The sequence below is a fragment of the Telmatherina bonti genome, assembly GCF_933228915.1.
Source record: "Telmatherina bonti genome assembly, chromosome: 1".
Taxonomy (NCBI): domain Eukaryota; kingdom Metazoa; phylum Chordata; class Actinopteri; order Atheriniformes; family Telmatherinidae; genus Telmatherina; species Telmatherina bonti.
In genome coordinates this window covers 14,316,482-14,332,821 of record NC_136619.1, presented here as the reverse complement: position 1 = coordinate 14,332,821, position 16,340 = coordinate 14,316,482, and the positions used below count along the sequence as shown (strand labels likewise).

Sequence of the window (16,340 nt, the reverse complement as noted above, 5' to 3'; positions counted from 1 at the left end):
ATACTAATTGGAAATCACTGTGATTTTGAATAGTAGTGAACAATTTGCTTTTTGAGGGTATGTTTATGTGTGTGTGTTAATCACATTGCACTAATATCTCAACAGGGAGGAATTGTATCCTCGGACAAACTCACTTTCTTCTGCATCATTTCAGAGACGGAGATAAAAGCGCAAGTTAGACTTGAAGTAATGTAGTGTTGCCTGGCAACAGCAGTGAAAACCCGGCAGTGTCTGGGGGTCTAGGATTTTTTTTAACTTTGTGTTTGTCCTCATATACACTCAGTAATTGTGCCCAGCAGTTGGTTTGAAGATAGTGAAACAATGTAAAACATGTAATGTCACATCTCACATGCATCATTGCTTCCTGTATATATGTTATTGCTCAACATGTTGTCTCTTAAACCATTATCGCATATAATCGTATGTTTAATGGGGAAATTCTCAGGAAAGTTTTGGCATGTGTTTCTGAAGCATTTAGTTTAATGATGTTTATATTTAGTGCCCGTGAGGTCTGGCTCTGAGTCCAGATGCTGTTTGTTTTTCTCTGTAAATGGATGCTGTGGAGTCTGGGGATTTGTGGGGAGGAACGTTGTAGTACAAATGAACTGACCTATGACCCTTTGTTCCAATAAATGGTAATTTCTGGATGGTTGATTTGCTCCTTGTTAATAAATCTGGCACTCTGATGCCATCTAGTGAGGTGCTGATTGTTGGACATCGTTCCAGTCCACATTATCACAGTCCTGCTCGTTTACACACATGTAAAGACACTAATGCGTTCGGTCTCAAATATTACACACATGTTGAGGCTTTTACTGTGTGAAGATCTTTATTTCAGAAACACAATTATCTGTAACACTAGAGACATGCTTCATTCTGCCACAACAGTCAAATACAAAAAGCGTTTCCTCTCACAGTGGTGAACGAACAGACATAGAAACAACAGCACTGTAGACAGTCACGATATTCATAATGAAAGTACAAACATACAGAGTGCTTCAGCTCTGCTGCGTGGGTGTGACCAGCTGCCGGGGTGAGACTTCTGTCCAGGCAGATCCGGAGCTGATGAGACGGATAATGACGTGCAGTAAAGTGGAAGTAATTGGGGTGTTAAAATTTAGGCAAAATTCTTCTTCAGAAAGTTGATGAGTCCATTGGTGGATGAGTCATGGGAGTGGACTTCTGAGGCGTCCTTGAGCTCAGGCTCGATCTTTTTAGCAAGCTGTTTACCCAGTTCCACTCTAACAGTTGGGCAAGGAAGAGTAAGGGACAGAAATGTAAGAGAAAATGTTTATTTCGGGAACTGATCAAACAGTTTTCTGGAAGACACTTTGCTTTGATTAAATCATGGACTTACCCCCACTGGTCAAAGCTGTTGATCTCCCACATAACACCCTGGACAAAGATCTTGTGCTCATACATTGCTGCAAAAACAGGATAAAATAAATATTACAACTGCAAAAAGAAAAAGAAACTGCTGCTTCTCATTTTGAGGTATTCATAATAAAATATGATATGATTCCTTAGTTTGGCAACCCAGGTACAAAAAGACTGACTGTTACTATGCAACAGTGGGCAATGCCTTCAATGAAGCTCTTCTGGGTATTGCAGCAGGATTTTCTCAGTTTGGCATTATTGTTGTTGCTGCTTTGCAATGAAATACCTTCCAAATATAATTAAAACCATTTCAAGAAGTGTTTTTACAGCAGTTTAGATGAAAAGATGCATTTATGCAAGCAGGACTTATGTCACCATGTTGGTTAAGCATTCAGTCAATTATAGTAAATCAAAGCATGAGAGGTTGAAATCTCACCTATGAGTGCACCAAGGGTGTATGGAGTCAGTTTCTTGAAGATGATGGAGTTGGTTGGTCGGTTTCCCTGGAATACCTGGGGTGATTGAAAAGAAATGCTTCATAATAGCGTTTTTGCATGTTATCACTATAAATGCTGAAAGCATTTTGTGTGAGTCTACATTGCTATGCTGGTTTGTAGTCACTGGAGGGCACTGCTTCCTGTGTTCTCCACCCTGCTGCCTGTCCTTCATTTTACCGTGGTCATTAGTTTTGTGCAACTTACATGAATTCCATATCGCAATGCAAATCCAGTCATTACAAAACTGCATTATGTTGATTATCTATCCTAAATCTTTTTTCTTATTTGACTTACCTTGTGTGGCAAGATTTTTTCCAGAGCCTCGCCACTCAGGCCACTTGCCTCCAACTCCTTCCTGGCCTCCTCTGTGGTCTTACCTTTCATCAGGGCTTCTGTCTGGGCCAGAAAGTTGGCCAGCAGGATCTACAAAAAACACACACATTTTTACATTTGGAAAGAAAAACAAAATCAGCCTCTTAGTCCACATGTCTCTGTCTACTGTAATACTACCCCCACTGGTCAAAGCTGTTGATCTCTATACTAATACTAATGAGTGTCCTTTAGGTAGTAAAGTCTAATATGTAGGTGTAGGAGGAAAGAAGTGATCTGCATGAATATATTTATTAATTTATCAATACTGTTATGCAACAGACATCCTTTACTTGTGTTTAAGGAAAAAGAAAAAACAAGCCATCCACTTAATACGAGCTGGAATTCCAACATCTAAAGTTTTTTTTTTTTCCAATAATTGATATAAACAAAAAGCTTCATTATAACAAGATAAAAGTCATCATGTAATACCATGTTAAGCATTGTAGTTGCAAAATAAAAACCTCCCACAGCCTCAGATGGATTTTACTGGAAACACTTGGCCGATGCAAAAAACAACATCAAATCTGCACGAACCACACTCTTCTATATCAGATCACAGCCCTGTCTTACACCAGTGATACCTTGTGGTGCAGGTTGTCTCTGATGGGGTGCTGCGTCTGAGCTGGTATCAGGAAATCCGATGGCACCATTCGGGTTCCTGCGATAAACAAGTCAGGGCTTAAGTATTGTCAAATTCACTAAAACTATCATTATCTCAGGCTTACCAGTACTACCAGTGCTACCAGTGCTATGCAGACCAGATCAAATCTAAACTCTTGATTCGCCTTGAAACACTGTGTGCATGCACCTTTGATGGTGAAAGATTATGTTACCTTGATGGATGAGTTGGTAGAACGCATGCTGTCCATTGGTTCCAGGCTCTCCCCAAACAATTGGCCCAGTGTGGTAGTTCACTCGCGCTCCATGGTTAGTGATGTACTTTCCATTTGACTCCATGTCACCCTAAGAGGCAAACACTCATTTCAGGGTACTATGAAAATAACAACACACATTTGTTTGTTTTAGAATAATAAACAGCCCCAAATCCAAACAAGTTGTGACTCAGCAAAATGTAAAGAATGCAATTATGTATAAAGACTGTAAATCAATAAAATAAAATGAAAAAAAAAACACCATGTTTTTGGAAATGAAGCACTTACTGAAAAATAAAAGCTAATCTTGGTTTTGATGGTTTTCTTAAAACATCTTGGCTCTGTCAGAGTCTGGACACTGAGGAGACCAGACCAGAGTTTTCGGAAAGGATCATTCTTGTCTAATTTAGGACTCAAACATGTCCTTTTTATATTTGTATTTTTTTTTTTACCCTATAAAACATATCACATTTGAAACATAGTTTCTGAAAAATTTTGCATCACCTAAAAGCAAAAACTTTCATCAAAATTCTGTTGAACACAATCTGATACTTTTCTGTCCCCTAATACATACCAGGAAGCAGCAGAATACACCAGAATAATTTTGACATATAACTTGATAATAAATGTTAAATATCCACCCCAAAAATAACTTGTTGTTACTTGTTACATTTAGTTAAAGGGCCAGGTAAAGATGTCATATTTAAAAAATTGGACTTTACGTAACATTTTTATTGCAATAGGCTTTTAGGAGATAATGTACCAGATTTACAAATTACTGCTTTTTTAAAAAAATTATTTACACTTTACAAAGTGTTGTTAGAAACTAGGATTGTCATGATATGTTTTACTGCCTTTCCTCTATTAGGATGTTCATGTATCCTGAAACGCTGGCATAAGAACCTTCTCTTTAGTGGGTGAAATGATCTTAACGTACTAAAAAAAAAAAAAAGCAATACAAAAATCTCTTTATGTATCACTTTTTAATTATATAAACTGAAGGTTTTGTGAGCTCTGCTGCAGCATGGGGACAGACCTGTTGGAAGTAGGCAGTGAAGCGGTGCATGTACTGGTCGTAGGGCAGCATAGCATGGGTCTCAGCATGGAAGAAGTTGATATACCAGATACCCAACAGAGCCAGCAGGACGGGAGCATTTTTATCCAGAGGAGCAGTGCAGAAGTGTTTGTCCTGCAGCAAGAACAGTGATTCAGTCAATATCTTCTTCCAGAGGGGGATCATATAATTGCTTTTCTGCATTAGAGAGGTAGATTGAAGCTTTCTATCTCATCATGGTCCACCTACCATCCAGTGAGCTCCTGACAGAAGCTTCTCAAAATTGTCAAAACCTGACAAGGAGATGCAAAAGAAAAGCTTAGTGATTGAAACTACTGTAAGAATTCGCTAAAGCTAGGATGAGTACACCCCTTATTTCTGATAGAAGCATGCCTGACAATGTTGATCATTTATCCAGCCCAGTCCCAAGAACAGTATTACTAACTCTGACTGGTGCTCGTGTTTTCATTTTAATATCTTTATACACACACACACACACACACACACACACATATATATATATAGACATATATATATTAAATTAACAAAGAAATTCTTAAAACTCATATAGCGATTTAATTTTGTGTTGATGTCGCTGTGCAAACATGTCTTTATAAAGTACATACCAATATGCAAGGCAATAGCCATTCCAATTGCGGACCACAAGGAGAAGCGACCACCAACCCACTGAAAGACAAAATGAACTTCATAATAAATTTTTGTAAGGCCACTGTATACAAAACTTTCCTGAATCTTGGTTTTAATGAGTTTGATAAGACATTCTTGTCTCCCCTCAATGTTCCTTTAAAATCTGACCTTAAAGAAATGCAAGACAATGAACTGATGGTTGAAAAAGAGATAAACCACACTTTTGTGGTACCAAATTTGCAGGAATTTATAGTGAGCATAATCATAGGTGATATAATTTCTTCAAATCATTAAGGCTGTTTATCTTTTTCTTCCTTGGCAAACTGGCAGCAATTATCTCTTTGGTATAAAAGCCACATTAGAGCTGCTACTTTTAAATACCAACAATGTAACTAAAAACAGCTCTCTGACCTTTGATGCCGCTCAGCCTTTACAGTGACCTCTGAGAGAGAAAAGGTCATCACCAATAATAACTGAATCTGCAGAGAGGGGCTTCTGATTACCCAGCAGCTGCTCTCCAGAGTGTCCGACCCACCTACTTCACAGGTCAAAAGTCTAGTGTATTTATAGCTGCTGCTAACATCCCCCATCACAGTGTGGGGATGAACAGAGAACTTGCTACAGACAGCGCGAGTTTAAAGTCTTAAAGAGCACTCACATCCCAGAACTCGAACATGTTCTCAGTGTCGATGCCGAAGTCCTTTACTTTAGGCTGAGGGGGAGACAGAAAAAAGCAGGACAGTTTAAAAAAAAAAAATTCAAATGAAGCTCCAACATGAAAAGACAAACAAACTGTTGTATAACTTACGCCATTTGTGGAGAGAGCCACAAAGTGTTTAGCGACTGCAGCTTTCTGTTGAAACAAACAGTAGCAAATGTGTTACAAAGAACAATATCTGTCAGACCACCTCATAAATAAATTAGTTTTAAAGTTCTAAAACACACTCACATCTTTGGCGTGTTCAAGGAACCAGGCTTTGGCTGACTCAGCATTGGTGATGGTTTCTTGGGTGGTGAATGTCTACAAATGGAAAATTAGGCAGACATAACGTATAACGTATAGTAATAATAAGTATGCATATATATGTATATATACATATATATATATATATATATATATATATATATATATATATATATATATATATATATATATATATATATATATATATATATATATATATATATATATATATATATATATACACATATGCATGGTTGTAAAGGGCAACAATAAAGTTAAATTACAAGGATCGAATGCATTTAGAACTTGGTAAGTTTTCGTAAAACCATTTACCTTGGATGCAATAATGAAGAGAGTTGTCTCTGCATTGAGCTGGGCGAGGGTTTTGGCAATGTGAGTTCCATCAATGTTGGACACAAACCATACACGTGGTCCACCCTTTGAATACGGCTTCAGGGCTTCAGTGACCATCAGGGGACCCTGTGATTCGAATCAGATCATAGAAACAGAAGAAAAATCACAGACAAATTGGCATCCCTATGGTTTAAATAATTGTAGTTTTTGCATACTTACAAGATCAGATCCTCCGATTCCAACATTAACAACATCTGTGATGGCCTTTCCAGTATATCCCTTCCACTCACCACTACGAACCCTCTGCAATGGACATTTGTAGCCGTCATGAGCATAAATCTGGGTGCGCTCACATATTTAATCAACGAGCAAAATCATATGACTGTTTGAGGCGCAGAGCAAACAAAGCGTTCTGAGTTTTGGTCTGTTGCACTCACATGACAGAAGCCTTTCATCTTCTCCAGTACCTTGTTGACATCTGGCATCACATCCTTACCATCAACCATGATGGGCGTATTAGATCGGTTCCTCAGAGCCACATGGAGCACGGCACGACCCTTAAAACATACAAAAGCCACAGACAAAGGTTAATACATACCAACTCTTCAGTTTCTGATTCCAACTCACTGCTAACTTCACCTCAGTGAAGTTGATCTTGTCTCCTGTGAACATCTTCTCTCTGGCAGCTTCAATCCCTCTCGATTTCCCCTGAAGAAACCAATAAAAGTTATTCAATACAATCAGATGCATATGCAACATACATATCCTAGTAATACCACAACACACTACAGTTTGGTTTATTTAATATTCTTCAAATATCCCTCAAATTTCACATACTGAATAAAAAGTATATAGTGAAGAAATTATCAGATGAATGGACAGCGCTTGCTGAGAGACACGGGTGGGCTAGTTACTGGAGAACTGATAAAACTCACTTTAAAAGCCAGAGATCATTCAGATGAAAATTACTTTACCAGGTCAATCAACATTTTCATGACGTCATCTGTGATGAGATTCTTGGAGTAATCCAGAAGAATGTCCCCATCATCAGTTTTCAACGTGAGACTGCCAAGACACACAAAGACGATGATATCCCAAACAAGAAAGAAAGAGGCATTTTGTGACTGTGCAAACAGCTCATCACTGAGCTAATGTGCGTGTGGACAGTAATAGAAGGTGATGTGACCTTTGTGTATATAGAACATGACAAAGTTACATTAATAATTCAACTCATTTCTGTACCTGTATGTTTAGTTCTACAGTGGTGCGCAGGCATTGCAACAAGATACCTGAATTTGTTAAATCTCTCCTTGTCAGCCTCAAACATGTGCCTCATGTTGAGGTTCAGGGCATGAGCTGTATACCAGTCCTGCAGCTTGTTAAAGTTTGGGTCCTGAGTGAGTCCCATGCTGTCCAGAGGGCAGGGTTTGCTGTGCTCCGCTGTGCTCAACTGTCGTGGCTGAGTGGCACTGGACAGATCACGGAGGAAGCTTTTTGAAGAGCACGAAGACCAGATCCACACTAGCCCCTCCCACATGAGACACACAATACCTATGGCTGGGGCTTGTTTCACGTCCACACCATCCTGTAGGGTTACAATGAAGCGGCAGTCTAGAAACACAGTGACATACAGAGGAAATATACACATATTAGAAGTTTGTTGTAGTCATTCAAAAACTAATTATTTACTACATGTGGTATTTATATCATAAATCAGTGCTTTGTTTATAAAGCACTTTTCACACCAATAAATACAACACAAAAATGCAGCTCAACTATGTATAATTAGATTACTGAAACTACTTGCAAAGTGTGTCATGGTCTGGATATCTTGTGTCTTTTTAGTTTCTGTGTCCTGTTTTATTTTGTAGTTTTCCATGTTTAGTTTCTCATCTCTAGTTTCCTGTTAATTAGCGTATCTGGTTTGATTTTCTGATTAATTTCACCTGTTCCCAGTAACTCCCTCCATGTATTTATACCCCTTGGTTTATGTTCTCACATGCTGGTTCATTGTGCTTTTGTTGGCTTCATGTGTTAGTGTTTGAATTTTTTTGGACATTAAATACATTTTTGTTTTTGCATTCCTGCCTCCCGTCCTGCATTTGGGTCCACACCACCACCTCCTTGTGGCAAAGTGTGGATACTCTCATCTGTGCACAAATAGGAAACTTGTGTCAAGGTTTTTTCTTTCAGATATATTTCTATGATACTAATATGATCATTACACCCTTATCATTATTCATCATTCATCATCATTATTATTATTATTACACCTCTCCCCAACACAGTGATGAAACAACAAAGTTTGTTCAGTGAGAGGCTTCTTCAGGTCCGCTGTAACACTGAAAGATACAGAAGATCATTCCTGCCAGCAGCCATCAGCCTCCTGAACAAAACCTCCTCAAGTTAATTATTATCTACTACAATATTGAATTTCCCTTTGGGATTAATAAACTGTTTTTCATTTTCATTTTCATATCATGATTTTTATTTTTGTATGTGAACTAGCTTATAAATTTAGTATTGAAAAACTAAACGACATGCATATTTCTTCAGGTTTTTTTTCTAACTGATGATTTTTTTGTACTCTTTAAACCCAGTTTGTTTGAAATGGTTCGTTTGCAATAGTCAACTGGTTACAAAGTAAAAGAATATTCTGAATGAGATATCTTTATAGAAATCTTTAACAGAGTGATTTAAAAAAAAAACATATACAGCAATGCATAGGTACTCTTTTAACAATGTGTGTGTGTGTGTGTGCTTTTTTTCTTCCTATTTTTAACACTGAGGGCCCTGAGTGGACTGGCATAAAGAATGGTTTCATAATCAAAGGACACACAAGGTGCATCATAGTTCGTCTAGAAAAAAATCCAGGTCACTGTCAGCTCTGTCCAAAACATGCAGACAAGATGTCAGATTTTTGTTTGGTACAAATCCAACAATGTAACTAAAACAGAAGCCACCTAGGAGCCTAACTTATTTTTACTGAGGTGTTTTTTTTTTGTTGAATCTCTGGAGTACAGAGAAACTTCCCTTTTTTTTTTTCCTCCACCCAAGTTTTACCTCATGCTCTTATTTCCATTCTGCATGAAAGGTGCGTCGCAGTCGGCCTGATCCTATTTTTTTTTTTGTCTAATCTTGGACTGGAATGGAATTTCTCCACTGTGAGATAAAAAAGGGGATCATTCAATCATTCATTCATTCAAACCCAATTAAACATTTCAACAAAACCACTTGACAAAGACTTACAAGTTTTCACATAATGAGGGTTGATATGCAGTTGATTGCAAGTAAAGGAACAGAGGATATTGATACCTTAATTTTTCAAGTAAACGGAAAATATATAAATAAACAAAAATTAAACAAAATGCAAACCAAACAAAAACAAATGAATAAAAATGCTAAGTACAAGTAAGTATAACAATTCCACTATGGACCTCACTGCTCACATGTTTTTTAACCAAGAAACATGAAACGGTCTCACTCCCAGCTTAGCAGGGTCACTGCCCCTCAATTTTAATTCCAAACAACATTCCTCAGCCTCTCATAGATGGGGAAGGGGGAGGGTCACGGGGTCCTCAGACACCCCTGTTTGCTGGACGCTGGCAAAGGGGAGGTCGCTGCTCCATGGATCTGTGGCCTGGGCTGGCTGCACTGGCCGAGGTGACTAGCCCCGGTGGGCGCTCATCCTTGGGGGGGGGGGCTCGCCTTTTCACTCATCTGTTGGATGTGTCTCCTGGAGGACTAAGGGAGTGTTTTTGAACACTGGTAAGACTTAGTATGGGTTGGTGTGGGTGGAGGGCATGGAAGTGTGCACGACTGTGTTGCAGCTGTCTGGGAATCGCTGCCCTTTGCCCAGGGCTGGTGGAGATACGAGGCCGTTGGCTGACGGGGGGACTGTTGGGGGCAGTTGTGGTCCCTGGGGGAACTGGCTGGGGTACTGGGGTGGGTGCTGGCCTGCAGCGGGTAGCTGTCTTAGCCCTGCTCTTCCTGGTGCTGGTCCGGGCCTTCCCGGGGTGGTGGGTGGCTCTTGGGCCCGTGGAGTCCTGGGTTCTGTCCCTGGGGGGCCGGTGTCTGGGGGGGCTGGCAGTTTGCTGGCCTGGGTCCCCTGGGACTTGCGCCCTCTGGTGGGTGAGCGGGCTCTGACGGTGGCTTGCCTCGGTCTCTTCCTGCCTGGGCGGTCATGCGGTTCACTTTTTCATTAGGCTACCTTGGCTCCGTTCCTTCCGTTGGCTGCTGGTTTCCCAGGACATGCCCCCACCTCCTGATCTGCCCCTGGGTTTCATTTGCATGATCACCTAACAGAACTCACCCCTAATATAATGTAAGCAGTGCACACACGCATGCACATGGGAGCACAGACGCACACCTATACCCCAGAACTCAAAGATACACGCAGACACACACCCATACCTCTTTACACATACATATACCTAGTTACACACCTACACTCCTACACACATACATGTACGGCAACACACACCCAGGTTTCATACCGGTTGCTGCTCTGTTTGTGGTTCTTCATGGTTTCTCCTCATAGGATGTCTATTGTGCTTTCTTTGAAGCTTTAGACACTTAATGATTCTCTAAAGGTGTAAAAGATGTTCAGTTTATCTTTTGTTTTATGTGTTTGTTTTCTACTTTTCGTTTCGTTTTTGCCTTTTTCTGTTTAATTGTTTTTTCTTTCCCTCTCTCTCCATCATTTCTCTTTTCTTTTACCTTTTTTCTCATCTTTTCCCCCGATTATCTTATTTCTACCTACCTTCATCAGATTTAGCGGTTAGTATAATGAATGAATAATATAAGGAATAAAGCTTCAGAATCAAGGGGAGCCTCATATCCATGGGCTCCTCTTGGCAGAGTGTGTTTCAGCACAACTCGACAGCCACACCATCATTCTCCTGTACAGGACTGAAAAACCATGAAATAACAGAAACACAGAGTGTAATACTATTATTTGTGCAATAGGGGGCGACAGTACTTCAATCTGAGGCTAGAGGGCTTTTCAATCAGTCAGAAGTAAATCGTCAATAATAGCAACAAATATTGAATTGTAAATTAAATTGTATATGGCAAAAAACAAGATTATTATTAAAGTTCAGAAAAACAGATGAGGAGAAAGAATCTAAATAGTATTTATATGACAAAAACATGAAAACACTCAAACAAACGTGTTTCACTAGGTTCATTTAAGCTTCACGTGCAATGGTTACAAGTGCATAAAAGATTGTAGCCTATATTACCTAATGCTTCCTTCAAATAAGTAAACTAACCGACCTGTAAAATATAAAATATGAATTTACGTGATAATTATATAATTTTTCTATTGTTATAAATTAAAATAAAAATCAATTTCTCAGAGTAGACCACAATAAGAAAAAAACTAGTTAGAAATATTGTTTACGCAACAGTTTCCGGTTTTATTGTGAAAGTTTTGCCGGAAATAGTTTCTTTTTTCGGTTTTTTAAAATGGAGACTTGACGGCGGTCACACACAGACAGGGAATTCGCTGTCAAGAGGGTGGATGCTTAGAGCTGGTGAGCGATGCTTTGATTAACTCAACGTGTACTTAAATCTTCTCTTGCCTTGTTTAAACTCGTTTTTTCCCATTTGGTTAGAGGAACACTGCCTGTTGTTGACCATTTATGAAAGAACCACCTGGCCGCCTGTGTTCTTTCCCAGCGCCGTGTCGCAGAGAGCTAGCTCGGTAGCTAACAGGAGCTAGCCTAGCTTTGCAGCTTAGTACCAATGCATTACTGAAACGTCTATGATCGGACACACCTTTTTCCTAACACGCTTATCTCAGTTTTTCGTAATAGTTGAAATAATCGAGTTCCACAGCCACTTAGAGGAATAGTTTTAGAGTGAACTCTTGCTGCACGTGACATTATTGTTTATTTCCATGCTTGAATATCGGCGCACCGACACAACATGATGTCTGCTGATGAAGCTCCGAGGCTAGCGAAGGAGGAGCGACTGCTATATAGTTTATTTCAGTTGTCATTGCCATTTGCTTGTGTATGTGGTTGCTGGTTTCAGACTTTGATCCTCGCCTTGGTTACGTTTATCCAAGACAACGCAGGTAAGACAGGAGGACGAGTTAAGAGGCTTTAGCTTCAGCAGTGACCTGGTTTGTCTGTGTGTCCGACACCGAGACATGGGCGGTCTCAGTTTGAAGTTGTGCGCTGCAATCGGTGATCAACCATTAAACAAATACGGAATTTAGGTTAATCTGAAACTGACGACACAGACAAGTACATATATTTATTCTGGCAGTATATGTATGATTTAGAAAAAGTGCATTAGCTGGATGAGTTAGCAAGCGTACACCTGGTTGTGTGTTGGAAATGTGGAATACAGCGGACCCAATGTACCGGGTACCAAATGTCTTTGTCGCCGTGGCGATTTACTGTCTCTAGCTGCTTAAAACATTCGCCATGTTGATGCACTGTGATAAAGGAGAAGTCTTCCCGGCGACACAGCATTTTAAGGCGTTAAAAAGGCCTTATTAATAGCTGCGACATAATGTTCCCATGACTTGCTCCATGTTATCCCGGAGAGTTTCGATGAAACCGGCGAACTGCGCCTGCGGGGATTCAGTTACACCATCCTACTAAATACTGATCAGGTCTTAAAATAACACATTTTCACAACAAAATTAAGAACCCATCTCATTCGGTGCCCCATTGAAGTTTCAGGATTAAGAGACGAACAGTTTGGGGGATGTGTTTGGGGCTTTTCACTCGAGTGTAGCCCTGTTGGATTAAATACCACAGAAAATAGCACCACTGTACTACCACACTATATTTTACAATGTGCGCTTATATTGTGGTTCATATGGCAAATGGAACACACTATCAAAAAACTGTACACAATCATACAATAGCAACAGCTCACAGAAACACATAAGTATTGCTTATGTGGCTTTCTATAGCTTTTATAGTATATGGGAGATATACTTCCATTTGCATTTATTGATAACAATAGACACTTTAGAGTTGTAGGCACCTGTAATCCAGCCAGGTATTTGTCTGGACATATGTGTAATCTGTGTTATGTTTCTGGCTTTAAAGTGGAAGTAGAAGGAACAGTTTTGCTGTGCATTGTATTGAATTGATAAGCAATGGGAGTTCTCCTGATCAGCTGGATAGTGGTATTCAACCATTGGCTCTGTGATGAAATGCTATATATGGCTGTAAAGATGATCATCAGCAACCACTTGTACATTGTGATGACATGACTGCTGCTTTGTTGTGTTTTGGAGGCTTGTACAGCTCACAAAAACAACCCTGGACATGCTCTAGTTGTGTCATTGTGGAAATGCAAAGTTTGCTCTATAAAGCTGTGCTTAAGTTAATTTTCTCAGCAGTTTATTTAGCTATGTTTCTGAATGGGTAATGTAGCTGTTGGAAGACGTTTACACTCAGGTCTGTCAGTATTTGTCAGCATGTGATATGACTGGGAGTGACACTTTTCCTCAGTCTTGCATTCAATCCGGATGCATGTGTGAGGAAGTCAACATAGAGTCACAAGATTACTGTTTGCGCTAGCCTCGGGTGGAGTTCCAGGGATGTTTCCTTAGACAAAGGACCTTTCTAGTGTTATTGTTGGTGCACAGTTTTAGATTATATAGGTAAATGCTGCAGTGGCTTCTCTTCTGGTGAAAGGTGGGAGTATTTCAGGCCATATTATTATTGGGAATTCCTTTCCAATTATAACCCTGCATGGCAAGTGTTGTTTTCTTCTTTAAACCTCTCTGACCAGTAACTTTGTTTTTATTTATTTTTCTGTTTGTAAAGGCTGAAATTTTGAAACGCTTTTTTCCTGATGTTTCTAAAAAAAAAAAAAAAAAAAAGCAGATGCTGCACGAAGGAGTGTAAATGCCATTTTAAGTTTGTTAATACAATGTTGTTTTTAGTAATGTTTTAACAGCTGGTTGGCTTTAAAAAAAAAAAAAAAAAAAAAAAAAAATTTTTTTTTAGTTGAAAAAATTTAGTTGAGTATGGCCAGACCCATCGTCACCGTGTCCTGCTGAATTTAGATAGGCCAGGGTGTAAAAACCACTCTTTATAAGATTGTAATGATTGAACTAATTAGTTTTATTGGACAAGGCTATGCAGGGGGATTTTTTTAGAGAAGAATTTGGTCTGGTGGCCAAAAATGTCTTTGTTACACCATAAAAGTTGGAAACAAATTTGTACACATTATTGTAGAAATTCACAAAGGCAAACAGTCTGCTTTTTACCACAATTCATTTTCAAAATGTCCGTTTTGTATGCAGTTTGCCAGCTTGGTTCTTGTTTATTATAGCAAAATGTATTTTGTAAATTGTAATGTGCTATTTGCCTTGTGTTCTTTCAATCAACGATACACCAAAAACAAGTGGATTAAACCTCTTCTCATTAGTAACTGAGCCTCATTAGTGCCTTCATGTGAGGTTGGAGTCAGTACATATGTCTATTTGTAAGAAAGAAATGGGTTACAGCCACTCTTGCTGTCTTGCATGCAGTGTCCTGGGTGCTGTTATCCCATCAAGGCCAATCGTAGCCCATAAAATCAACTACTGCAGGGTTATTTGACACAGAAGTGAAAGCCAATTAAACACTTTCCACTCTGCACTTAAAAGCTATATGTTAGCTGATGTTGGCATGTTTTTGGCCTGTATGAAAAGGGTTATGCAGGAAGCAGCAGGGGAGGAGAATCCTGCTGTCAGTGTGCAGGCTTTTCTCAGTCGTCCTCATCTGTAAGAGCAAAGCTCTCATATTTCTGACTTTACATTTCAACCCACGTTTGCATCACAGAAACTGTCTGTATTTCAAAACTTAAACATATAGAAGTCTTGTGACACCATTATTATGTTTTACTTCTTTAAAGACACTGCTTTTGTAAAAGTAATTGAAACTTGACCATTTGATGCATTTTTACAAAAGAGATGCTTGTAAATCTCTGAAACCCTTCACTTTGGGGTTTCTCTCTGGATTGATACAACACATTTTGTATACTGAGACAAAATGGACAAATTTGAGTTAGATGTTAGTCCACATAGTAAAGCAGCCAGCGAGTTTATAAATGAAGGGTAGAGAGCTTGTAGCATGGGAAATCTCACTGTTGTCTCCTGGGAAACCGGTTTAGCCTTAGTTTGTGGTCAGCTATTTGCCCTCAGTTAAATGTTCCCAGTGAGATGCGTGACTGCTCTTGCACCAGTGATGACCGAATACTGTAAAACAAAAATCAAGGCTGCAGCAAAACTTGCCTGTAACAAGATAAACATCTCTTTTAACCTTCTGTTGAAAATATTTTCTTTATGCTTTCCCCTGAATATGTCAGAGCCCAGTGTCAGAATTGCGTAAAAGGGAGCTCAAAAAGATTGAATCTGCTCTTTTTGCTTTTGCGGTGACTATTGCAAATTACCGAATACATTTTGCTATAAGTAACAAGAATCAAGCTGGCAAGATTTTGAATTTTGTGTTCAAAAGCTTGGTTTGATCCACATCTTGTATAATTTCAGTGGATTTTACTCTCATCATGTCATTGTTGGTAAAGACAAGCTGCGTATGGTTGTTGCCTTTGTGACTCATAATTCACTTCCACCTATAATTAGCCTATTTTTTTCCTCAGGATTTTTAACATTTATGGCACGTCCGTCTGTTTTTATTTTTAATAGTGACTGAAGTGAAAGAAAATTTCCTCTTGCTGTTGAATACAGCATCCTTGTGGCCGGGATGCAAGACAACCTGCAACCTCTGTATACAACCTACTCAGTATAGAGCTGAGGAAAGCATTTTCATCCCCACAGGTTGCCAGTAGCCTTTCATGAATGGAACTGACATCAGAGCCTTTCATCACAGCTCTCACTTGTTGAAACTCTGGTTGGACACACTAAACACACTCCATTGTGCAAAGCTATTTAGAAAGGATATCTGAGCTTATTTCTGTTTGCTTGCTGGTGAATACTAAAAAGCATTTATGCTATGAGGGAATGCTCAGATTGGTACGAATCAGATGGGACTTTATTGGCCAGTGTTTATTTGCCAGTGTTAGTTGTTGCACTCTTTTTTTCCAAATTTTTCAGATAATTTAATGAATTATTATTAATTTAATATTAAGATAATAGAACGGATCTGAGTGATTTGTTTTAAGGAGAACACCTTTAAAGCCGTAAGTTTGTCTTTTGTTACAAAGGCTTTTATGCTCTTTTTAGG

The 16,340-nt window shown here is 39.1% G+C and overlaps 2 protein-coding genes across 3 annotated transcripts in view; one reads left to right on the top strand and one right to left on the bottom strand.

Moving 5' to 3' along the window:
• Positions 1–803: 803 nt before the first annotated feature.
• On the bottom strand, positions 804–7,606 carry gpib (glucose-6-phosphate isomerase b). The gene is made up of 18 exons (XM_079246169.1): positions 7,428–7,606; positions 7,113–7,203; positions 6,778–6,846; positions 6,576–6,695; positions 6,358–6,441; positions 6,118–6,264; positions 5,770–5,841; positions 5,629–5,673; positions 5,479–5,532; positions 4,799–4,859; positions 4,422–4,465; positions 4,155–4,307; positions 3,080–3,209; positions 2,828–2,904; positions 2,169–2,297; positions 1,814–1,889; positions 1,358–1,424; positions 804–1,241 (listed from the first exon to the last, which is right to left on the bottom strand). The coding sequence occupies exons 1-18, from the start codon at positions 7,544–7,546 to the stop codon at positions 1,118–1,120; spliced, it is 1,662 nt and encodes a 553-aa protein (XP_079102295.1). The 5' UTR covers positions 7,547–7,606; the 3' UTR covers positions 804–1,117.
• Positions 7,607–11,610: 4,004 nt separating this feature from the next.
• garre1 (granule associated Rac and RHOG effector 1) overlaps positions 11,611–16,340 on the top strand; it is a 38,583-nt gene continuing 33,853 nt past the window's right edge. For both annotated transcript variants that reach the window (XM_079240940.1, XM_079240939.1), the window contains exon 1: positions 11,611–11,675. The gene's annotated coding sequence lies outside the window, so the exon portion shown is untranslated. The remainder of the gene's footprint in view (positions 11,676–16,340) is intronic.

Excerpts from the sequence above, each read along its gene's own strand:
- gpib (XM_079246169.1), bottom strand. The coding sequence starts at position 7,546 with ATGGGACTCACTCAGGACCCAAACTTTAACAAGCTGCAGGACTGGTAT. Across the intron at positions 6,847-7,112 it reads TGAAAATGTTGATTGACCTG|GGGAAATCGAGAGGGATTGA; the intron begins GTAAAGTAATTT and ends TGGTTTCTTCAG. Across the intron at positions 6,442-6,575 it reads AGATGAAAGGCTTCTGTCAT|AGGGTTCGTAGTGGTGAGTG; the intron begins GTGAGTGCAACA and ends TGTCCATTGCAG.